This window comes from Epargyreus clarus, unplaced genomic scaffold (assembly GCF_041222505.1).
Source record: "Epargyreus clarus isolate Ecla_fem2 unplaced genomic scaffold, WU_Ecla_fem_2.2 ptg000025l, whole genome shotgun sequence".
Taxonomy (NCBI): Eukaryota; Metazoa; Arthropoda; class Insecta; order Lepidoptera; family Hesperiidae; genus Epargyreus; species Epargyreus clarus.
In genome coordinates, this window is record NW_027332232.1 from 1,690,990 (window position 1) to 1,715,965 (window position 24,976).

At 46.9% G+C, this 24,976-nt stretch overlaps 1 protein-coding gene across 1 annotated transcript in view; it reads right to left on the reverse strand.

The window, feature by feature from the left end:
• Tnks (tankyrase) overlaps positions 1–24,976 on the reverse strand; it is an 82,912-nt gene that overhangs the window by 1,349 nt on the left and 56,587 nt on the right. The window contains exons 11-23 of the mRNA XM_073087124.1: positions 23,211–23,364; positions 22,479–22,547; positions 13,256–13,421; positions 12,197–12,342; positions 9,803–9,876; positions 9,361–9,593; positions 8,047–8,250; positions 7,200–7,312; positions 6,038–6,201; positions 4,536–4,717; positions 1,557–1,719; positions 969–1,095; positions 387–543 (exon numbers count right to left, since the gene is read on the reverse strand). Of these exons, the coding sequence (XP_072943225.1) occupies positions 387–543; positions 969–1,095; positions 1,557–1,719; positions 4,536–4,717; positions 6,038–6,201; positions 7,200–7,312; positions 8,047–8,250; positions 9,361–9,593; positions 9,803–9,876; positions 12,197–12,342; positions 13,256–13,421; positions 22,479–22,547; positions 23,211–23,364 (1,952 nt within the window). The remainder of the gene's footprint in view (positions 1–386; positions 544–968; positions 1,096–1,556; positions 1,720–4,535; positions 4,718–6,037; positions 6,202–7,199; positions 7,313–8,046; positions 8,251–9,360; positions 9,594–9,802; positions 9,877–12,196; positions 12,343–13,255; positions 13,422–22,478; positions 22,548–23,210; positions 23,365–24,976) is intronic.

Here is a 24,976-nt window from a genome sequence, read left to right on the forward strand (position 1 = left end):
CTTGGGTTGACTACAGATGTCCATGGGCGGCAGTAGCCGCTTACCATCAGGTGGACTGCATGCTCGTCTGCTACTCCTATATTATAAAAAATGTGAGCCGTCACGGGACGCCTGGCAGATGTGAAACATCGACATTATTTTGTAAAAGTAATATGCAGAAAAGAACATATTGTGATAGGAACTAAATATGTCATAATGATAAAATAAAATATTACGATTTTTGCGCGTGGCGACGCGCCACACCGTACATATAGACTGTATATATATACCATCGTATAGCGTGGCGGCGCGTCTCCACGGCATGCGTCGCCACGCCAGAAATCGGTTTTACGTGCGGCTATAGACGTTTCACATCAAAAAAAATTGTGGGCTATTCCAGCACTCACCTGCTCTCCCCTGTACACGACGTACTCCGGGTAGCAGAGCCCCCCGCTGGTGGGGCGGCCCGCCACCGAGTGGTGTCCGGGCGGCGCGTGCGCCATCTTCGCCGCGCTGGCCAGCGGGAACGCTCGGCCCAGCGTCACGCGGCACAGCAGCATTTGTCTGAAATTATTAATGTATTTCGTTATTGTATTATTTCATATTTTATTTTTATACAATTTACATTTAATTATTTACAATATTAACCATTTATTTTTTTATTTTTTTATAATATAAAAATAGCAGACGAGCACGCAGTTCACCTGATGGTAAGTGGCTACTGCCGCCCATGGACATCTGTAATCAACCCCAGATAGGATTAGATATTCCTACCGAGGTCGGCCACAGATGCGCCGCTACCCCTGAGGACTAAGCACCCTTCAAACCGGAACACAGCAACGTCTAACACTGCTGTTATTAGGTAGAAATAGGTGTGGCGGTGGTGCCGCCGGAGAAAGGGTTCTACCACCTTCTAGAGGGGCTAGGAGGTAGAGAGAGAGGGGTGACAGAGGGAGGGAGAGAGATGGAATAGGGAAAGAGAAACTCACCTGTGGCAGAGGTAGCAGCTCCTGTCCTTGTGCGCGGGGCAGCCGGAGCCGCCGCCGAAGCCGTACACGTACTGGTTGCTCTTCGAGGAGTGCTCCGCGAAGTATATCCCAGCGCCGAACATGCCCCCTGGTGGTATAAAACGGGAATTATGTAATATGTTGCTTTGAATGTCTGTAGCGCTCCCACAGATGACCGTTCACTATCTTATGTATGGCTCACTATGTACACACAGGATGTTCCCCATTGTTCCCCAGTGGTAGGGTCACGTTCCACATTGTTCCCCAGTGTTTGGGTCGCATTCCCCAGTGCTCCCCAGCGGTGGAGTCGCATCCCCCAGTGTTCCCCAGTGTGGGGTCACGTTCCCCAGTGTTCATCAGCGGTGGGGTCGTATCCCCCAGTGTTTTTCTCTTTGGAGACGTGTTCCCCAGTGTCCCCCAATAGTGGGGTCACGTTTCCCAATGATGGGGCACCTCTCCCTAGTCTTCCCCGGCAGTGGGGTCCCTATCCCCCACTCTTCCCCAAATTGGGGAGGCGTTCCCCAAACTGCCCTGGAAACACTCCCCAACCCCAGCACCCACAACACTCACCTATGTACGCGTGGCGCTCGTCGAAGCCCTTCTGCACGATGGCGTTGATGAAGGGCGAGCCGTGGAACAGCATGCGCTCGTTGGGCGCGCCCGCCTCCTCGCCCACCTCGCGCCGCCGGTGCTGGTAGCGCTCCCACAGGCGGCCGTTCACTATCTTCTGGATCTGGGGACGAGAGTAAATGAATGGTTAGGTTCATTCTTTCGGTCGGTCATATCGTATTGTAAAGTGATTAAAGACGCTCATAGGATGACATAATGTATGTGACGCCCTTTATTACATTTTCCAACGATAAAAATAAAGAGACATCTTAATAAATACTACATAATATTTCTCCATTTGACCCTCTGCCACATCTGCTAAAAATCATTAAACAATCGTCCCTTTTCCCTCATACGCATCTCGCACGGGGTTCTACCCCCGTCTCTACACATCCACACCATGTTTTAGCGCTGTATTGCATTTTGCGCTTGACGACTGCACAATCATGACTGGCTTTGTCCTTGCCACTCTGTACCGCACTGCACCACTCTCCACCACCGCGTGCTCGCTGTACCACTCCCCCGCGTCACACTGTACCACTCCCCCGCGTCACACTGTACCACTCCCCCGCGTCACACTGTACCACTCACCCGCACCACGTTGTACCGCGCGAACTGTCCGCCGGCGTGGTCGCGGTGCGCGCGCACGGAGGCCTGCATCTCGCGCTCCACCACCGCGTGCTCGCTGTACCACTCCCCCGCGTCACACTGTACCACTCCCCCGCGTCACACTGTACCACTCCCCCGCGTCACACTGTACCACTCCCCCGCGTCACACTGTACCACTCACCCGCACCACGTTGTACCGCGCGAACTGTCCGCCGGCGTGGTCGCGGTGCGCGCGCACGGAGGCCTGCATCTCGCGCTCCACCACCGCGTGCTCGCTGTACCACTCCCCCGCGTCACACTGTACCACTCCCCCGCGTCACACTGTACCACTCACCCGCACCACGTTGTACCGCGCGAACTGTCCGCCGGCGTGGTCGCGGTGCGCGCGCACGGAGGCCTGCATCTCGCGCTCCACCACCGCGTGCTCGCTGTACCACTCCCCCGCGTCACACTGTACCACTCCCCCGCGTCACACTGTACCACTCACCCGCACCACGTTGTACCGCGCGAACTGTCCGCCGGCGTGGTCGCGGTGCGCGCGCACGGAGGCCTGCATCTCGCGCTCCACCACCGCGTGCTCGCTGTACCACTCCCCCGCGTCACACTGTACCACTCCCCCGCGTCACACTGTACCACTCACCCGCACCACGTTGTACCGCGCGAACTGTCCGCCGGCGTGGTCGCGGTGCGCGCGCACGGAGGCCTGCATCTCGCGCTCCACCACCGCGTGCTCGCTGTACCACTCCCCCGCGTCACACTGTACCACTCCCCCGCGTCACACTGTACCACTCACCCGCACCACGTTGTACCGCGCGAACTGTCCGCCGGCGTGGTCGCGGTGCGCGCGCACGGAGGCCTGCATCTCGCGCTCCACCACCGCGTGCTCGCTGTACCACTCCCCCGCGTCACACTGTACCACTCCCCCGCGTCACACTGTACCACTCCCCCGCGTCACACTGTACCACTCCCCCGCGTCACACTGTACCACTCCCCCGCGTCACACTGTACCACTCCCCCGCGTCACACTGTACCACTCCCCCGCGTCACACTGTACCACTCACCCGCACCACGTTGTACCGCGCGAACTGTCCGCCGGCGTGGTCGCGGTGCGCGCGCACGGAGGCCTGCATCTCGCGCTCCACCACCGCGTGCTCGCTGTACCACTCCCCCGCGTCACACTGTACCACTCCCCCGCGTCACACTGTACCACTCACCCGCACCACGTTGTACCGCGCGAACTGTCCGCCGGCGTGGTCGCGGTGCGCGCGCACGGAGGCCTGCATCTCGCGCTCCACCACCGCGTGCTCGCTGTACCACTCCCCCGCGTCACACTGTACCACTCCCCCGCGTCACACTGTACCACTCCCCCGCGTCACACTGTACCACTCCCCCGCGTCACACTGTACCACTCCCCCGCGTCACACTGTACCACTCCCCCGCGTCACACTGTACCACTCACCCGCACCACGTTGTACCGCGCGAACTGTCCGCCGGCGTGGTCGCGGTGCGCGCGCACGGAGGCCTGCATCTCGCGCTCCACCACCGCGTGCTCGCTGTACCACTCCCCCGCGTCACACTGTACCACTCCCCCGCGTCACACTGTACCACTCACCCGCACCACGTTGTACCGCGCGAACTGTCCGCCGGCGTGGTCGCGGTGCGCGCGCACGGAGGCCTGCATCTCGCGCTCCACCACCGCGTGCTCGCTGTACCACTCCCCCGCGTCACACTGTACCACTCCCCCGCGTCACACTGTACCACTCATCCGCACCACGTTGTACCGCGCGAACTGTCCGCCGGCGTGGTCGCGGTGCGCGCGCACGGAGGCCTGCATCTCGCGCTCCACCACCGCGTGCTCGCTGTACCACTCCCCCGCGTCACACTGTACCACTCCCCCGCGTCACACTGTACCACTCACCCGCACCACGTTGTACCGCGCGAACTGTCCGCCGGCGTGGTCGCGGTGCGCGCGCACGGAGGCCTGCATCTCGCGCTCCACCACCGCGTGCTCGCTGTACCACTCCCCCGCGTCACACTGTACCACTCCCCCGCGTCACACTGTACCACTCACCCGCACCACGTTGTACCGCGCGAACTGTCCGCCGGCGTGGTCGCGGTGCGCGCGCACGGAGGCCTGCATCTCGCGCTCCACCACCGCGTGCTCGCTGTACCACTCCCCCGCGTCACACTGTACCACTCACCCGCACCACGTTGTACCGCGCGAACTGTCCGCCGGCGTGGTCGCGGTGCGCGCGCACGGAGGCCTGCATCTCGCGCTCCACCACCGCGTGCTCGCTGTACCACTCCCCCGCGTCACACTGTACCACTCACCCGCACCACGTTGTACCGCGCGAACTGTCCGCCGGCGTGGTCGCGGTGCGCGCGCACGGAGGCCTGCATCTCGCGCTCCACCACCGCGTGCTCGCTGTCCGCGCCCTCCGCCCCGCCGCCGCCCTCGCCGCCGCACTCCCCGCCCGCGGGCACCTCCACTAGTGTCGTGCCGCCGTACCACTCTGGAAACGAGGGCCGCAGAATAAAAATTAATAGGTCGAAATTACGCTCAGATTTTTTTTATCCCTATTTTATATTTTAAATCAACCTCCCCACGCTTATCTGTACCTATTTACTATATTATCTTTCCTACATAACGTTCCCCTCATCTAATTATAATACATTTTTCATCCCCCCGCACATCTTTCCACCAACCCATTATTCCCCGTGCACAATTACATACCTTCCCCACATCTACATCCAATACATTTCCACCCCCCACTCACATCTCCCCACCAACCCACTATCCCCCGTGCACAATTGCTTTCCCCTCATCCACATCTAATACATTCCCCACTCCCTTTACATCACCCCACCTACACGCGCATCACTCACCCGAATGCGCTTGCAGCCAATGCCTCACCGCCTTCAGCCGCCGATTTTAATCCCCATATCAATCCTATATTTCCCTCATTCTTCTAACTCCCCACGATCATCTGTACCTATTTTACTATATTCTCTTTCCTACATTACATACGTTCCCCTCATCCACATCTAACACATTTCCCACCTCGTATACTACCTTTTTTTTTTTGGATTTTTACCGCACTAAAACCCCCCCGGTGGCCGTCCTCAACGCTTGTTGGAGAACTCCGGGATCTCCAACGGAACACAACCGGAGCCCTCCAAGCGCGATGCCCAACGGGCTCTACCCTGGGGAGCAGTCTTCGCTCCTCCCACACCATGTATGTTTACGACGGTATGCGACCACACATACCGCCGTCCTTCCCGGGGTCGCTTGCTGGACGGTTCGAGCTCCCACTTTTGCCGTCCGCAACCCCGGAAGCCCCCTTTTAGTCGCCTCCTACGACAGGCAGGGGATACCGTAGCCCTATTCTAGTCCCGGAACTACAGGGACAACCTCGTATACTACCTACGTATATTCCATCACATTACATGCGTTCCCCTCACGTACATCTAATACATTTCCCACCACTTATACCTCCTATGTAGTATTATATCCCACTTTACATACGTTCCCCACATCCACATCTAATACAGTCCCCACCCACCTGACCCCACCTACACTATCCCACACGCACATCACTTATTATTATTAATTTTGGATTGTGATTTTAACCGACTTGTGAAGATATTGTGTAATATTGACAATGTGACTATAAATTAAAACAAAGTATATTAACATGAAATTAAGCATGTAAAACCATATTTGCACGCCGAAACGATAAAATAAGAGGATTCTTGTATCTTAGGTTAAATTTCAACAGATTTTTGTACCTTATTTGGTAAATAAAGACGTGTGATTTGATTTGATCACTCACCCGAGTGCGCCTGTAGCGAATGTCTCGCCGCCTTGAGCAATCGATGTCGGTGTCCGTACGCCGCTACGCCCACGGCTCGCAGGTCCTCGTGGCACATCTCTGACAGGATGTCCACTGTTATCTGTTCGCGCTCGAGCACTGACGAGAGCTGCTCTAGGCCGATGCTGCGGAGGGAAACGCGGTTTTATGAGGGATATATCTCGTAACATCAGCTTAATACGCTCAAGCACTGAGAACTGCTTGTGACCGATGTTGCAGAGGAAAATGCGATTTAATATGTAATGTGATTTAAGTCACGTTAGCTAGTTATAAAAGTGGAAATGACATTGATATTGTTGGATATCATAAAACAAACGCTATTGAAAAAGCCTAGTTTTATCAGATTGTGTATATTGCATTCCTTGGCAGAGCCTACAGTCCAAACAGCTTGTCGGATTTTAACATATAAGGTGTCATTCAATACGTCTAAATTGTGAGAGTTACATAGTCAACATCATTTCATTTCATTATTTACAAGCAGTCTATTTTTTTCTTATTATAACTATTACTGATTTCTTTGTTTAAATCAAAGTTATTTCTAGTTCTATATACAATCTTATCTTGATTGGTCTGCAAGCTCTCTCTTATTAGAAATTAATGATCACTTGCTTATACGGCGACGGAAAACATCGTGAGGAAACCTGCATACCTAAGAAATTTAAAAAAAAAGTTTTCAAAGGTATGTGAAGTCTACCAATACACACTTGACCAGCGCGGTGGACTATGGCCTAATACTTCTCATTCTGAGAGGAGACCGGGGCCCAGCAGTGGGTCAGTAATGGGTTGATGATTTTTTTTATTTATTTAGACATACTAATAGCAAAACATATAAATACATTTACATTAAACATACAACCAGACAGATAATACTTATATGTAAGCCAATTCTATAATTGGCTTACATATAAGTAATATTAGATTTAAGAGATAATATTACATTTGCACATGTACAGCAATCTCTTAAATCTAATATTACTGTTAAAGCAGTTAGAATTTTGTTATTATAGTAGTATATAATATAAATAAAATATAACGAAATATTTGTCAAAGAATTTAAATTTTACTATCGAAGAAATTTTGTCTTTAATAAATTGATATGATTAAGATTATGATAAAATCTTACCTTGATAGGAAGGTCTGCAAGCTCTCTGAAGTCGATAGGGCTGACGCCGGTCTCCCGGCCGCGTCTTCCATACTGCCCCGAGATCCCTCCGCCCAGTAGTTGCTTGGCATTACCTTTGAAAGGAAAAGAAGTTTAGAGATGTATGTGTAGATGTGTAGGAGGGGAAACGGGAGGGGAGAAAGATAGAAGGATTTAGTAGTTGCTTGGCATTACCTTTGAAATATAACGAGAGTAGTATAGGTGGGGAAACGGGAGGGGTGAAAAATTAAAGGAATTTATTGGATTTCCATATCGAACTTTGAATGGAAAACGAGATTAGAGGTAAGGAACGGTGTACGTAGATGTATAGGTGGGAAAACACGAGGGGTGAAAATAAAAGGAATTTATTGGTGTTCAAAATCAAATACAGAGAGGAAAATTTCTGGTATTTTTTGAATGGATAGACAAAAAAAGAATTTAAGAAAGAGAATAAAGAGGATCGTAGGTGGAAGGATGGAATGGAAGTAAAACAGAAGTGAACTAGGAAGAGAAAACAATTTGTCAAAAGTGACAGAACAGAAGAAACAAACAGTTATACGGGGGGACTCGGGGGAGACACTTGAAAGAGGAGTGTATGTGAGGGTGTACGTATGTACATATCATATATGTATGCGCATGTGTATATAAGAGCGATTGTGTGGGTGTATCTTTCTCTATATATGTATGTGTGTGTATGTGTGCGTGCGTGCATGCTTGTGTGTTGATGTCTCCACCCGCGGTCATCGCGTGTTGCATTGTGTGTGTGTGTGTGTGTGTGTGCGGTGTGGGTGTGCGCCAGTGTGTGCGTGTGTGTGTGTGCGGGTCTCACCGGCAGCGCGAGCGGCACGGTGTCCCCGCTGGGCAGCAGCACGGGCACGCGGGGGGGCGGGGCCGCGGCGGCGGGGGGCGGGGCGTCCCCGGCGCCCGCGGTCATCGCGTCCTGCAGCAGCGAGCGCACGTCCTCGGCGCCGGCGAGCTCTAACGCCGTCTGGCCTTCCTGGTTCTTCAGGAACGGGTCCGCGCCGTGTGCAAGCTGCGATAGATGGGGAAGGAGGGGGGTACGGTAATTGTCAGCAATATTATGTGAAATACAGGACCAAAATCGAAACTATAAGCGACACTATCAGATAGTGGAATAATATAAAGGGTGTAATTTTTTCAAAATGAACTCGTTTGATTTTCGGCTAAGGAAAAAGATATTTTAAAAAACTAATGATGCAGTTTTAGTTTTTATCAAAATCGGCCTCGTAACTCAGCATTTTTCGCTAATCCTCATAGTTTCGGATTTGGCCTATTTGAAAAATTCACCCTGTATATTGGAGAAGAATTTGCCTCAAAACAATAGTTATGAATTATAATGAATGCATCTGCAATAGAAAACTAGGCTTTATTCAACTAAATAAGCCTTTCTTCGACTTCCCCGTCATGGGGGAAGTGGGGGGCGTGCCTGCGCGCAGCAGCAGCGCCTCCAGCTCTGCCAGGACCGTGCGGGGGGAGGGCTGGGGGGACACGGGGGACACTCACCAGCAGCGCGCACAGCTGCGTGCGGGCCTTGTGCGCGGCCTCGTGCAGCGGCGTGAACCCCCACCTGTCCGCCGCGCGGGGGGTAGTGCGGGGGAGGGCTGGGGGGACACGGGGGACACTCACCAGCAGCGCGCACAGCTGCGTGCGGGCCTTGTGCGCGGCCTCGTGCAGCGGCGTGAACCCCCACCTGTCCGCCGCGCGGGGGGTAGTGCGGGGGGAGGGCTGGGGGGACACGGGGGACACTCACCAGCAGCGCGCACAGCTGCGTGCGGGCCTTGTGCGCGGCCTCGTGCAGCGGCGTGAACCCCCACCTGTCCGCCGCGCGGGGGGTAGTGCGGGGGGAGGGCTGGGGGGACACGGGGGACACTCACCAGCAGCGCGCACAGCTGCGTGCGGGCCTTGTGCGCGGCCTCGTGCAGCGGCGTGAACCCCCACCTGTCCGCCGCGCGGGGGGTAGTGCGGAGGGAGGGCTGGGGGGACACGGGGGACACTCACCAGCAGCGCGCACAGCTGCGTGCGGGCCTTGTGCGCGGCCTCGTGCAGCGGCGTGAACCCCCACCTGTCCGCCGCGCGGGGGGTAGTGCGGAGGGAGGGCTGGGGGGACACGGGGGACACTCACCAGCAGCGCGCACAGCTGCGTGCGGGCCTTGTGCGCGGCCTCGTGCAGCGGCGTGAACCCCCACCTGTCCGCCGCGTTGGGGGGTGTTCCGGCGCGCAGTAGCAACGCCGCTAGTTCCAGGTGGCCGTACGATGCGGCGTTGTGGAGGGGGACTAGACCGCCCTTGTCCCGCGCGGATACCGCCGCGCCGGCTGCGAGTAACGCCTCTGCGACCTCCGGGTTGTTGTAACCAGCTGGGGGGACACAAACGGGGGGTTACCATTAAAAATAAGCTGAGGTCCAGCGGGTTACATTAATGTGGGCTGGATGATATATATTTAATTCTAAAAGATTACGGTTGATTTAATTCGAAAGTCACGGTTGTAACACATAATTATATTAATTAAATTTTATCAAATATTTTCTTTCTCAAGAAATTCATTAAAAAAAATTATGCATGTACCAGCAAGGTGCAGAGGTGTTGAGTTTCTTCCGTGCGCGTCCCGGCAGTTGACATTCTGCGGTGTGATGAGTTTCCTGAAACAAATGAGTTTGATAAGCAAAATAATTCTTCTTTTTATACAAAATTTTCGTCATCCTATTCGGTCTACTCGGTCTACATCTTCACTATTACTTACCTCCGGCGTAACCTATATACCTACCTACGTACCTAGTCTCTTGTGCCATTTTCAGTTTTTTCGTCTACTCAGTCTTCCCTAGATTACTGACACACTAAGTAAGTACCTGATATCTTCTACCGTTTGATCACCGGTCACCGTTTGGTTGTATCACATATCTTTGATCTTCTCAGTTTTATTTTTAAATTTCTTATCTATCTTTGATGTAATAAGTCTCCCCTACATCTATAACCTAGCATTGGTCTGTTGTTCTTTTCAGTCTACTTCCTTTTCATCCAAATTCATGGTCTTTCCTACAACTGTAACCTACCACTACTTTCAGTCTACTCACCTAGCCCGCGTCAGATCGTTTTCCATCTACTCAGTCTCTCGATTATGTTGTCATTAGTATTTTCTTCTTTTTGGTCTATAACATATTACCGTGTTTTCTACCTACCTATCTCCACTCTACTCACCTATTCCGTGCCAGATCATTAATTGTTTACTCAGTCTATCGTCGGTCTACTCAGGTCTACTCAGTCTTCTTGTGATGATGTTTCTCGGTCTATTCCATTTTTCCTACACCTACTAATCCTAGGTAGCGCGCGCCAGGTCCCCGCGCTAGTTTGGTCTTTTGTTCTTTTTGATATACTAAATCCTATATTACCTTCTTTTCGTTCTACAACTACAACCTACCTATTTCCAGTCTAGTCACCTACTCCTCGCTGGATCATTTATTGTTTACTCAGTCTTCTTTACACCTGTAACTTACAAGCCACCCGTCCCCAGCGCACTGACCTCACGCACGCCAGCTGGCCGCACTAGTTTGGTCTTCTGTTCTTTTTGGTCTACTACAACTTACAATATCGTCTTTTCTCCCTACACCTGTAACCAACAAGCCAGCTGTCCCCAGCGCACTTACCTCGCGCACGCCATATAGTTTATTGTCTACTCGGTCTTCTCTACACCTGTAACCTACAAGCCAGCTGTCCCCAGCGCACTTACCTCGCGCGCGCCAGATCATTTATTGTTCACTCAGTCTTCTTTACACCTGTAACCTACAAGCCAGCTGTCCCCAGCGACTAACCTCGCGCGCGCCAGATAGTTTATTGTCTATTCAGTCTTCTCTACACCTGTAACCTACAAGCCAGCTGTCCCCAGCGCACTTACCTCGCGCGCGCCAGATAGTTTATTGTCTATTCAGTCTTCTCTACACCTGTAACCTACAAGCCAGCTGTCCCCAGCGCACTTACCTCGCGCGCGCCAGATAGTTTATTGTCTATTCAGTCTTCTCTACACCTGTAACCTACAAGCCAGCTGTCCCCAGCGCACTTACCTCGCGCGCGCCAGATAGTTTAATGTCTATTCAGTCTTCTCTACACCTGTAACCTACAAGCCAGCTGTCCCCAGCGCACTTACCTCGCGCGCGCCAGATAGTTTATTGTCTATTCAGTCTTCTCTACACCTGTAACCTACAAGCCAGCTGTCCCCAGCGCACTTACCTCGCGCGCGCCAGATAGTTTATTGTCTATTCAGTCTTCTCTACACCTGTAACCTACAAGCCAGCTGTCCCCAGCGCACTTACCTCGCGCGCGCCAGATAGTTTAATGTCTATTCAGTCTTCTCTACACCTGTAACCTACAAGCCAGCTGTCCGCAGCACTCACCTCGCGCGCCCCAGATCATTTATTGTTCACTCAGTCTTCTTTACACCTGTAGCCCTGTAAACCACCTGTCCCCACCGCGCTCACCCAGCGCGCCAGATCATTTATTACCTACTCAGTCGTCTCTACACCTGTAACCTACAAGCCAGCCGTCCCCAGCACTCACCTCGCGCGCCCCAGATCATTTATTGTTCACTCAGTCTTCTTTACACCTGTAGCCCTGTAAACCACCTGTCCCCACCGCACTCACCCAGCGCGCCAGATCATTTATTACCTACTCAGTCGTCTCTACACCTGTAACCTACAAGCCAGCCGTCCCCAGCACTCACCTCGCGCGCCCCAGATCATTTATTGTCTACTCAGTCTTCTTTACACCTGTAGCCCTGTAAACCACCTGTCCCCACCGCACTCACCTAGCGCGCCAGATCATTTATTGTTCACTCAGTCGTCTCTACACCTGTAACCTACAGGCCATCTGTCCCCGACACTCACCTCGCGCGCCCCAGATCATTTATTACCTACTCAGTCGTCTCTACACCTGTAACCTACCAGCCAGCTGTCCTCAGCCAGCACTCACCTCGCGCGCGCCAGGTCGCCGCGCTTGGCCGCGTCGAGCAGCGCCGCGTCGCCGCGCAGCGCGTCCGCCGTGTCCCCGTCGCCCGCGCGCACCAGCTGCAGCGGCGTCAGACCGTCGCGGTTGCGGCGCGTCGGGTCCGCACCGTGCTGGGGACAACGTGCCCACATTAACTACATAGTTATATCGACAGTAGGGGTGGCAAGAGTTGTACCGGAACCAGAATTGGGCTACAGTATCCCTTGCCTGTAGTAAGAGGCGACTAAAAGGGGCTTTCGGGGTTGCGGGCGGCAGATTGGGAGGTCACGCCGTCCGGCAAGCAACTCCGGGAAGGACGGCGGTATGTGTGGTCGCATACCGTCGTAAACACTACATGGTGTGGGAGGAGCAAAAACTGCTCCCCCAGCGTAGAGCCCGTTGGGCATCGCGCTTGGAGGGCTCCGGTTGTGTTCCGTTGGAGATCCCGGAATTCTCCAACAAGCGTTGAGGACGGCCACCGGGGGGGTATTAGTGCGTTAAAAATCCCACATAACCCGGCGTCGCTCCCACGTCGTCGGGTACCTTTTGAAGATTTCCACCTCGAGAAAAAAATAAAAAAGAAAAAAAGGGGGTGGCAAGAGTTGTTCCGGAACTAGAATAGGGCCATGGTATCCTTTGCCTGTCGTAAGAGGTGTCTAAATGCGGGCTTCCGGGGTCGCGGGCGGCGAGAGTGGGAGCTCGAACCGCCCGGGAAACGACACCGGGAACGACGACGGTATGTTTGGCCGCATGCTGTCGTACACACCAGACGGTGTGGCGAGCTTTATGCTCAGCAGGGCAAAACCCGATGGGGCAACGCGCTAAGAGGAGTCCCGTTACATTTCTTAGGAGATCCCGGAGTCTTCACACAGGGTTAGTGCCCACACACAGGGTACACAGGGTAATATGCCCACATAACCCCGTGTCACTTCCACGAAACTGGATACCGCGGCAGGTCCGCATCGTTCGGCCCGATGATGCTGTCAACAGCAGCTCCGTCACCTCGTAGTGGCCCTACATACTAGAGACCCCAATATCCCCTACCTTGAGCAGCAACCGTACGATGTCCGCCTTGCCCTTCGCCGCAGCCTCATGCAGCGGGGTGAACCGCCACAGGTCCGCGGCGTTCACACCAGCGCCGGCAGACACCAGCAACTCCGTCACCTCGTAGTGGCCGTACGAGCACGCGTTGTGCAGCGGCACCAGACCTCTGGAAGTTTCATTATGATATACAAGTAGCAAGCGAGCTTACAGCTCATTTAATGGTAAGTGGCTATTGCCACATAGATATTTGTAATCAACCCAAAGTAAGATAAGATATGTAACTGAGGCCAAAGATGCGCCGCCACCCCTGAGGACTAAGCTAGGGATAACATGTCTCCCTTATCCCATCCTTCAAACCGTAACACAGCAGCGCTATTAGGCAATGGTGTGGCAGTGGCCCCTTTCTCATATTTAAGGGGGTTCGTTCAGAAATTCCAGATCCGCAAATAAATATTCTTCTTACAAGAGAGGACGTTTTTTACCAGACGTACATGAAGTATTTGTTACTGATAATTATTCCGATAAAATTCAGAAACCAGTAGATATTATTTTTTCGTCGACTTTTAACTACACCGTTACCACCACCTCTCGTCTTTATAAAGCTAAATCTACGCGCAATTTATGGCATTTTTTGGGTTGAAGCGAGAAACGTAGGGAGAAAGGCAAATCGGTTTCGAACTCTCGACAAATATTACGTATTTCTCTCGCAAGAAACTTTGCTCAGGAGCCCGCCTCTCCCCTTAAAAAAGCTATCGCTTCGCCATTAGGGCTCGTACACAAAACTGCGGTGCGACGTCGCATCGTAAAAATCTGCGAGCTCCCTCGACGCATCGCGAGAACTTGCGAATTAATTCGCATCGCACATTCCTGCGATGTTTCGTCACACTTGTTGACGCCATTTTTAGTTCGTTCTGAGACAGCGTGTGGGGAAGACATATAGACCTGTATTTGTTGGGTGGGAAGACGTATACTCGACGTAAAAATGACAAAGTACGTCGTTGACTTTTTTATATTACTGATTGAGAAGCGCCCTGTTCTTTGGGAAACTAAATATAAAATAAATGATATATGCTAAATGGATAAACCCAAAATTTTCTTTGTTACTCTTTCCTGTATCTCTTAAGCAATAACAAAAGTGCACACTTCTTTTTACGATCGATACGAAAATACGTTCTGTACGGTTGACGGTTGTCGAAAGAATGGTCACACTGGGAGATGCTATGCCGTACGATATCGCATCGCAGCAATTCGTGTCGCAATTTTCTGCGTTGCGAATTTGCATCGCGTCGCATCGCAGTTTTGTGTAAGAGCCCTTACACCTGACATCTATTTGTTACGACACAATAATACAATTATCGTGATTAAATAAGAATTAATTGTGTCCGTATTGTGCAGGTAAATCTATTACACTTTTATACAATGTTATAACTTAATTACTTGCTACAGATTGAAGAAAAAGTAGAAGGGGCACGGTTTTTTACGCAACTGTTAATAGTAAAGTTTTTCGAGCGTTTTTTTTTCTTTTTTTTTTTATAATATATGAGTAGCAGACGAGCATGCAGTCCACGTGATGGTAAGTGGCTACTGCCGCCCATGGACATCTGTAATCAACTCCAGATAGGATTAGACATTCCTACCTGAGGTCGGCCACAGATTCGCCGTTACCCCTGAGGACTAAGCTGGAACGCCTCGGAAAAGTCTGTCTCCCTTACCACACCCTTCAAACCGGAACACAGCAGCGCTTAACACTGCTGTTATTAGGTAGAAATAGATGTGGCGGTGGTGCCGCCGGAGTCGAACCACAAAGGGTTCTACCACCTTTATTTGGCTTTCTGGATAGAAATATTAAAACATCTCTTTTGACGGTCTTGGAAAACAAACTCCTAAGGGGTAAAAAAGGGATTGGAAGTTCGTTCGAGAGTCAATAACTTTGAAGCGAACACTATGAAATTTTGTATCTGGCTTTCAGGATAAAAGTAATGAAACACCTATTTACGAAATTCTGTTTCGGCCTTTTTAGTACATTCGAGTTTTTTAGCGTAGTTTTTTTTAATAATAATAATAATAACAACTTTATTGACATAAAATTGTAAGTACATTTCAGAAGTTTCAAGCCTCTGGTTCCTGAGTTAGTCGAAACTGTGTTTCAAGAACCAGCGTTTTCTCCCATTTTCGTGTAATATATCATTTACATAAACAGAAATTGAAGCAAAATTGAATGTGGTTTTTTCGTGGGTAGGTGTGAAAAAGTAAACAGCTGTTTTTGATCTCCTTAGTATAAAATATATTTAAAATTATTTTTAGTCTAGTTTACAATAGTTTTACTCTTTAAATTAATAGTTCACATTTCTTAAATTGTGTTACCTATTGATTATGTGCTTTTAAACTGCCTTAAGCACTTACATTGCACCACCCATCAGCATAACCTAATTTCAAGTCTCAAAAGTTCTCTGTGTTAACAATCACTGTGTTCACTGAGTTGAGAACGGAATTTCACTGCACTTTACACAAGATGGCACTTTTACCTGATGTGGAGAAGACCCAAAAGGAGTTAGAATCGTGCTGGCTGCAAAAGATGGCTGAGTTTGAAAGCCGATTGAATGCTGTTACAAGTCCAAATAATCCATCATTGCATCAGCTTCATGAAGAGTTTAGAGCTTTTAAGGACTTGGTAACCAAAATGCTACATCTTCTCGGGCAACAGGTCCGTGAGAATGCGAAGGCCATTGACAGAATGGATATGCGGAGCCGGCAAAAAGTTCTGTTGTTGAATGGTGTACCAGATGATCCTGATACTGACAGTGAGCAGAAGGTTCTGGATCTCCTTCACAACACCCTGGGTCTCACACATATTAGCAGCTCTTCTTTAAAACGTTGTCACCGCCTGGGGGTTAAGGGTAAAGAGAATAGTCGTTCTATTCTTATCCACTTCAGGGATCACCAGTGTAAAGCCGAAGTATGGAAATTGAAGTCCAAATTTAAAGGAACCCCTGTGTCGTTAGCAGAGTTTCTCACCAGGTCTCGGCAAATAGTACACAGGAGAGCCCGGAATCACTTCGGTATGCGCAATGTGTGGACCCTTGATGGCACAATATATATTAAACTTCCCGGTGGTGCCCGCGCCAAAATCTTTACCGAAGAGGAGCTCGACTTGCTTGTGGCTAAACATCCTGAGCAGCCGGTGGGGTCCTCAAGTTCAGGTTGTGAGAGTGTTGAGTGTAGTGGTGCCGGTGTTGGTTCCAATGCAAATCCCCAAATTGAAATGCGTCGAAAACAGGTTCTCTCGGCGGCGCAGGTTGAGGACAATAAGCGTGTCAGGCGGACGGCTCCAAGGAAGTAGCATGCTTTTATTTTATTTCTCGTGCTGTTCACGCTGCTTTTTTCACTTTTCTTCCTTGTTTCGTTCTCTTTTGTTTCTTGTATTTCCTTATATGTAACTATTACTGGTGGTTTGGCCTAGTATTAGCTATTTATTTTTCTCTTTCTTGCTACTTTGTTTTGATAATGTGTAAGTTGTCAATGTTAAGCTGTCAATTGTCATTTTGTTATACGTCTGTGACATTTAGTGACGTTTTAATGTTTGGGTGCGTTCAGTTCGTGGTATTCTTGTTTTAATAATCATATTTTTATTTTTTCTTTTATCTGCACATTGGGCAAATATGCATTTTAAGATATCATTATAAAGAACCTGATTTACTTTATACATTGTTATTTGCCATAGCTGATCCGAGTATACATTTGTCTATATTGTTATTAAATATTATTGTTATATATTAGGATTGTATACGTAATAGTTTCATTATTATTATTATTTAATATTGTTTTTTACTGAACTGAGCCTTAGGTATTGAGCGCACTCGTTTTAACTTTTAACATTCAATCATTCAATCACTGTTTTTTAATTATTTCATGCATGAAGTGGCCCTTTGATAATCGCCAGTATTTCTTTCTTTTAATTTTTTTTTTTTTTTTTTTTTTTTTTTCTTTTCTTTCTTTTGTTTGCCTGTTTACACAGAGTTAAGTATTTCTGTTACAAACAATACTAATCTTTGTAGTTTGTTCTGATTCTGTTTTGAGATTTTTATTATGATATGATTTTGATTTTGTTCATGTTTCTGTTTGTGTTTGCTTATAATGTAGTTTATTTCATGGCTTACTTTGTATCTGTACAATGCTTAGTTAGCTTGAATTGTAACAGTCAGCTGATGGGTTGGTGCTTTAAATGTGTTAGTATATTTAATATTTTTTACAGTATTTTACTTTTTACAGGTTTATTATTATTATTATTATTTTATTATATTACCTATATATTTTATTTACATAAATGTCTGATGACTCTATTTGTTCATACTACTCATTAAATGACTCAGATGTATCTTATGCTTCCTGCGACGAGTCTCTTGACTCGGATCTGTTAAGAAAACAACTTGTGTCTGCATTGAATAACAATCGTAATTATTTGAATGTGTGTCACATCAATGCCCAAAGTATACCGTGTCATTACGCGGAACTTGAATGCACCTTCTCTTATGACCACATTCATGCCATCCTCATTTCTGAGAGCTGGCTAAAACCTTCACTTCTTTCTTCTTTGTATCCCTTGCAAGGCTTTACACTGATACGTAATGATCGAATTGGAAAAGGAGGAGGTGGAGTGGCTATTTATTTGCGAGCATCTTTAACCTATAAAACTGTATTAGTTTCTCCATCTACTTATTCCTCTTCCGCTGAATATCTATTCCTGGAGGTTGATGTTAAGGGTACCAGAGTATTGCTAGGGGTTGTGTACTGTCCTCCTTCCATTGACTATTTTTCTGAACTTGAAAGTATTTTTGATTCTTTTGGGTCTGAGTACGCACATTATATAATAATGGGTGACTTCAACACCGATTTGTTGAATAACTCTACACGTACGCAAAAGTTAAGACATATAATTAATTCTGTCAATCTTTCTGTTGTTCCACTGTCTGCTACTCATCATAGCGTTGGCAGTGAATGTACGAGTACTTGGATTGACCTTATTTTAACGGCTTCCCTTGATAATGTGGCAAAGTTTGGACAACTCCCGGCACCCGGTTTCTCTCGCCATGATCTAATTTTTTTGTCCTATAAATGTAAACCCCCCACTTATAAACCTGCTATTCTCAAACTAAGGAATTATAGGAAGATGGACACCGGGGAGTTGCTGAGTGATGCTTCCAATGTCGATTTTTCTCCTGTGCTTGAGGCGTCTGCAATTGACAGCAAAGTCTCTCAATTCAACAATATTATTCTGCAATTGTATGACGCCCATGCCCCTGTCCACAATGTACGTGTGAAGCGTGCTCCGGCTCCCTGGATGTCTAGAGGAATCCTAATGGCCATGAGAAGACGAAATCGGGCCTTCCGTGCTTTCAAAAAGGAACGAACCGATTTAAATTGGTCATCTTTTAAAGCGGCGAGAAATCGGTGCAACCAGATGGTACGAGCAGCAAAACGCCGATATTTTCATGATAACATTAGTAATTCTTCTTCCGCTGATGTGTGGAAATTTCTTCGCTCCCTTGGCTTTTGTAAACCACTAACCTATGATTGCGGTCCGTCTCTTTCTCTTGATTCCATTAATAATTATTTCGTCACTACTTCATCATTGGACCCTGTAATCAGATGTAGCACACAATCTTCAATTGCGGCCATGCAATCACCCTGCATTCCTAATTTTCAATTTTCTCCTGTGACCCAGGAGGAAGTAATGACAACTATTACATCAATTAAATCAAGGGCAATGGGGTGTGATGACATTAGTAGGTCCATGATATGTCCGATAATAAAGACTCTCCTACCGATCATCACGCACATCATTAATTACTCTCTATTATCGGGCCAATATCCAACTCTTTGGAAAAAGGCATTCGTGCGACCTCTCCCTAAGGTTCCAACTCCCACCCTTGTGAATCATTTTCGTCCAATCTCTATACTTCCGTTCCTTTCTAAAGTTCTTGAAGCCTGTGTTCAAAAGCAACTCTCCTCTTTTGTTTGTAACCATAACCTACTGTGCGTTTTTCAGTCTGGGTTCCGTCCGGGTCATAGCACCACTACTGCTTTAATTAAAGTCACCGATGATATAAGACTGGCCATGGATGACAGAATGATCACAGTCGTGGTGCTAATTGACTTTTCAAACGCTTTTAACACAGTTGACCATGAAATCCTCCTCTCCATTCTCTCTCATCTGAATATTGCCCCATCTGCCCTTAAGTGGTTTACATCCTATCTTCGCGACCGTCAGCAGTCAGTCCGACTTGAGCTGAAAAGCTCCGAATGGGCTAACCTTACTGCTGGGGTTCCGCAAGGCGGTATACTTTCTCCTTTATTATTTTCGTTGTTTATCGACTCCATCACTTCACTTATCAACTGTTCGTATCATCTATATGCAGACGATCTGCAACTATATGTCCATTCTAGTGTTGATGATGTGGGCAACGCTATACATATTATCAATAAAAACTTAGAGGCCGTTAAAGTTTGGTCTCATAGGTATGGCGTTGCTGTTAATCCGATTAAATGTCAGGGGATAGTGGTGGGTAGTCCGAGACTGATGACTAGAGTGGACTTTGCAAATCTGCCCTCTCTAGTATATGGCGGTACTGTCATACCATTTTCTAACGTGGTGAAGAACCTTGGTATACTATTAAATGTAAATTTGTGCTGGCGAGAGCAAATAACTGAAATATGCCGCAAGGTGAATGCCACGCTGCAGTCCCTCTATCGTCTTAAAAACTTTTTACCTCACAGGACAAAACTGACATTAATACACAGTCTCGTTCTACCCATCATTGATTACGCGGATGTGTGTTATCCAGACCTAACAGAGGAACTTCTCGATAAGCTAGACCGCCTCTTGAACAACTGTATCCGATTTGTTTTTAATTTACGCAAGTATGACCATATCTCTAACTTCAGACGTCAGCTTAAATGGCTAACTATTCGTCAAAGGCGTAACTCTAGAATTCTCCTGGTTCTGTATTCCATCTTACATGATCCAACTTCTCCTCCGTATCTAAAGGAAAAATTTCAGTTCCACTGTACGGATCGTGCCAGTGGGCTACGCTCTTCAAGAATTTTAAAAGTCAATATTCCACCACATAAAAGTGGTTTTTTCCAGTATTCCTTCACAGTACAGGCAATTCTACTCTGGAACGCTCTGCCCGAAAACATCAGGAAAGCACCTTCTAAAACCACCTTTAAGAGACTGGTACGGGAGCATTATTTACGACAGTCATTTGACAGATGAGTCTATCAATTTTTCATAGTCCACATTATTTATATATTTATATATATTTATATGTATATACATATTTAGTTGTATTATATATATACGTATATTATATGTATAATTGTACTTTTATTTTTTTTTGTATTTAGTATATTATGTCATTTTATTGTATGCAGTTTATTGTTTTGATTTAGAAGCCTACCACATGTTATCGCCATCGCCCAGGGTTGACTGGCAGAGAATGCCATTAGGCATTAAGTTTACCCTTTGCTACACTAGTTTAAGGTGTGACAAGAAATTTAAATAAATAAATAAATAAATAAATGTGTGTGTGTGTGTGTGTGTGTGTGTGTGGGCGTGTGTGCGTGTGTAGGCGTGTGTGCGTATGCGTGTGTGTGTGTGTATGTGTAGGCGTGCGCACGTGGCGGCGTATATAGCGTAGTAGTATATATAGCGTAGTTTTTTTTACTTGTGGTGTTTCTATACATTGTGCAGTCTATGACCAACCTTCAGGCTCGCCCAACAACGTCGTTACATCTTAGAGAATAATCAGCTATTGCATGATAATTATGATTAGGTTATTGAACAATGGATTAAATGATAGTAATTATTCTAATGCCTAGTAACCGAGCTTCACTCGACGTGTCTAACATGCTTATTACCACGCTTTTATTAGCTTGACCTGTATGTATGTATGTAACGGAATCTTTGAACGCGATTTTTACCCACTTTGAACGGTCCGATTAATTTAAAAATTTTGAACAATTATCAGGAACCGATGACCATACACGATTTTTATAATTTTATCCCATTCATCTCATTAGGATCGTCAGGAATCAGGATTGACGACTTTCCTTGTGCGATATTAGCGTGTTTTTTTAGTTTTTAATCTATAATATTTATATTAATTTCAAATCATCCATAATATATAATGCATATTATTCTAAGCTGAATTAACTTACTATATTAGTTCATATGTATTGAATAACTAGTTTTGATCTGCGACTTCGCTTCTGAGCTTTTTATCTATCCCTCGGGAACTTTACTTTTTTCGTGACACAAGCTACCCTATGTCCTATTCTGCACCCCTGACAACGTGTGTACAAAATTTGATGACAATCGGTCATGTAGTTAAGCCGTGAAAGTGTAAAATACAAACAATTACACATTCGCATTTATAATATTATAGTTAGGATTCGACATAAAAATACATTTTGTATGAAAAAATCATCTACGCGTATTGCTATAAAACATACTTTACACAAATGTGTATAACATAATTTTATTTATGGTAACTCTTTAACATAATAACAACAATTACACTAAAAATATAATACTTAGTAAGCTGAAGTTAACTAAAAGTAAAATTAAATTATAAATAACCTCCTCTTTTTTTGAAGTCGGTTAAATAATAATAAATTATACTATTTTACACGCTTTTTATTAGCTTCACCTGTATGTTTGTATGTTTGTTTGTATGTTTGTAACCGACTTCTTTGGGCGCGATTTTGACCCACTTTAAACGGCCAGATTTCGTTCAAACTTTGTAGATTTATTTCACAATTATACTATTTACTGTTCCTTAATTGATTCCTAGATTCATTTAGATTTTCTACTTTTTAGTTAATTTTATCATAAAAGCGTGGTTTTTAGTTTTTTGAACTATATTTTTTATTATAATCTGCATTAAAATACGGCGGAAACTTTCCAAAAAACGTATGATAGGGCCAACCACTGCATAATTCTTATATAAAAAATCTCGTGTCACAATGTTAGTTACCGTACTCCTCCGAAACGGCTTTACCGATTTTCACCAAATTTTATATGCATATTCAGTAGGTCTGAGAATCGGTTACTATTTTTCATACCCCTAAGTGATAAGGGTTGTTCACCCTTAACATTTTTATATTTATATGGCAACACAACGTTTGCCGGATCAGCTAGTTAATAAATAGTTAAATTTCTTACCCTTTGTCTTTAGCGTGGACATCTGCGCCTCTCTGTAACAACAACTGTGCCAGTGGGAGACGGTTATACCTGCAAGAAAACGAGTTTTACTTAGATTTTTATGTCAAGATAATTATTAAATTATTGAAAACAGGAGATTTTGATAATGTCAAGAAAATTATCTACACTAATATTATAAAGAGGAAAACTTTGTTTGTTTGTTTGGTTGTAATGAATAGGCTCAAAAACTACTGGACCGATTTTAAAAATTCTTTCACCATTCGAATTTCGAAAGCTACATTATCTACGAGTAACATGGGCAATATTTTATATGAAATATATTTGATAAATAGATTTTGAGGCGGTACAAAGTTTGCCGGGTCAGCTAGTTAAATTATAATTTGATATATGCCGCAGGTCCGCAACTTGAGGTCCGCGGGCTGCAGTGGTCCGCAACCCTCTCACTGAGGCCCGCGGACCTAATTTTCCCTGCGTTACTATCTTACTATGCAATTTTAGATAATTTATTTTCTTTATGATCTTTTTTTAGCTGACAATCGATACATCGACAAATTTTAGAGGCTATTTGTGTTTGTATTTTAGGACTCTTTTTTTCCCAACCACTTCCAATTGTGGTCAGCCATTTGACGAAACGAGGCCTTGCATCCAAGATGGCCGTGCAGCAGACGGACTTCCAGCAGACGGACCTCCACGACAGTGTCACAATGCCTGTTGTATACGTTAGCAACTCACCCTGCAGCGAAGTGTAGCGGCGTCGAGTGCCGTCCGTCCACGTCGCGGCAGTTGACGAGGCGAGGCCGCGTGTCCAGGATGGTGCGGGCCGTCTCCACGTCGCCGGTCCTCGCCGCTTCCAGCAGGCGGAGCGCAGCTGCATTCGCGCAGGCGTCTGTGGAAGAAACGATACAAATTAATTATTGATCGCACTATTTGAAGGTTTTCTTTTTCATAATATAAGAGTAGCAGACGAGCATGCAGTCCACCTGATGGTAAGTGGCTACTGCCGCCTATGGACATCTGTAATCAACCCCAGATAGGATTACGTATTCCTACCTGAGGTCGGCCACAGATGCGCCGCTACCCGTGAGGACTAAGCTGGATTGTCTTGGAAAAGTCTGTCTCCCTTACCACACCCTTCAAACCGGAACACAGCAGCACCTAACACTGCTGTTACGAGGCAGAGATAGGTGTGGCGGTGGTGCCGCCGGAGTCGAACCACAAAGGGTTCGACCACATTCAAAACAGTATGGTAGAACATATAGTGGTTCGAAAGATACTTAAAAAGAGATACAAAAATGAAGTGTTCCAACTTATATACTGCCGGTGGTAAACCAACTTCACCTATTTTAACTTACCACAGTGCAAAGGCACTGTTGATATAGATAGACAAAAATTTTAAATTTTCGAACTTTACTCGACAAAAATTGATAGCATCGCATCTGCACCCAGCCTCAATTAGGCACAAATCCTTTCTGACAATGACTACAAACCATCAGCTGGACTCAGGGACGGTACAAGGGTGGTGCGAGCGGTGCGACCGCACCGGGCGCCGTCATATGAGGGGCGCCGAAAAGACATATATAGGGCGCCGAAAACTTAAGCTATTTGTCTGCAACATACATATTTTGTGCCGTAACTATAGAGTGCGAGCTAAATAAACCTCACCAGGACCCAGGGAGCACCAGCAAGAAATGTCGTACCATCTAAAATTTTTGCTAGTGCCGCCACTGCGCGGACTGTAAGTGGCTACTGCCGCCCATGGACATTTGTAATCGACTCCAGATAAGATTAGATATTCCTACCTGAGATCGGCCACAGATGCGCCGCTACCCCTGAGGACTAAGCTGGAACGCCTCGAAAAAGTCTGTCTCCCTTACCACACCCTTCAAACCGGAACACAGCAGCGTCTAACACTGCTGTTATTAGGTGGAAATAGGTGTGGCGGTGGTGCCGTTGTTGTTGAACCACAAAGGGTTATACCTTCACACATGCATCAGTATGTGAATATAAGAAATGAAAATTGAAAATTATTGAATGAAAATCAAAGTAATGACAAATTAAAAAGGAGCCCCTTTAGTTTGTCATTACAAACTTTCATGTAGGTAGGTATCTTTATTGTCTTGTTAATTGAAATCTTGCATTTCCATTAATTCAACCACGTCAGTTGAAAAAACTTACACCGTACAAGGAGAAATTAATTAATTCTTTATTTACATTACAATAATTTTATAACAGTAAGACAATGTAACCTCTTTTTAAGCACTCAGTGCTTCATTGTATTTAAGTTTTTTCTTATAATATAGGAGTAACAGACGAGCATGCAGTCCACCTGATGATAAGTGGCTACTGCCGCCCAGTAACATCTGCAATAGATCCTAGGTAAGATAAGATGCCTACTTGAGGTCGACTACAGATGCGCCGCTACCCCTGAGGACTAAAGCTGGAACGCCTCGGAAAAGTATGTCTCCCTTAGCATACTTCAAACCAGAGCACAGCAGCGT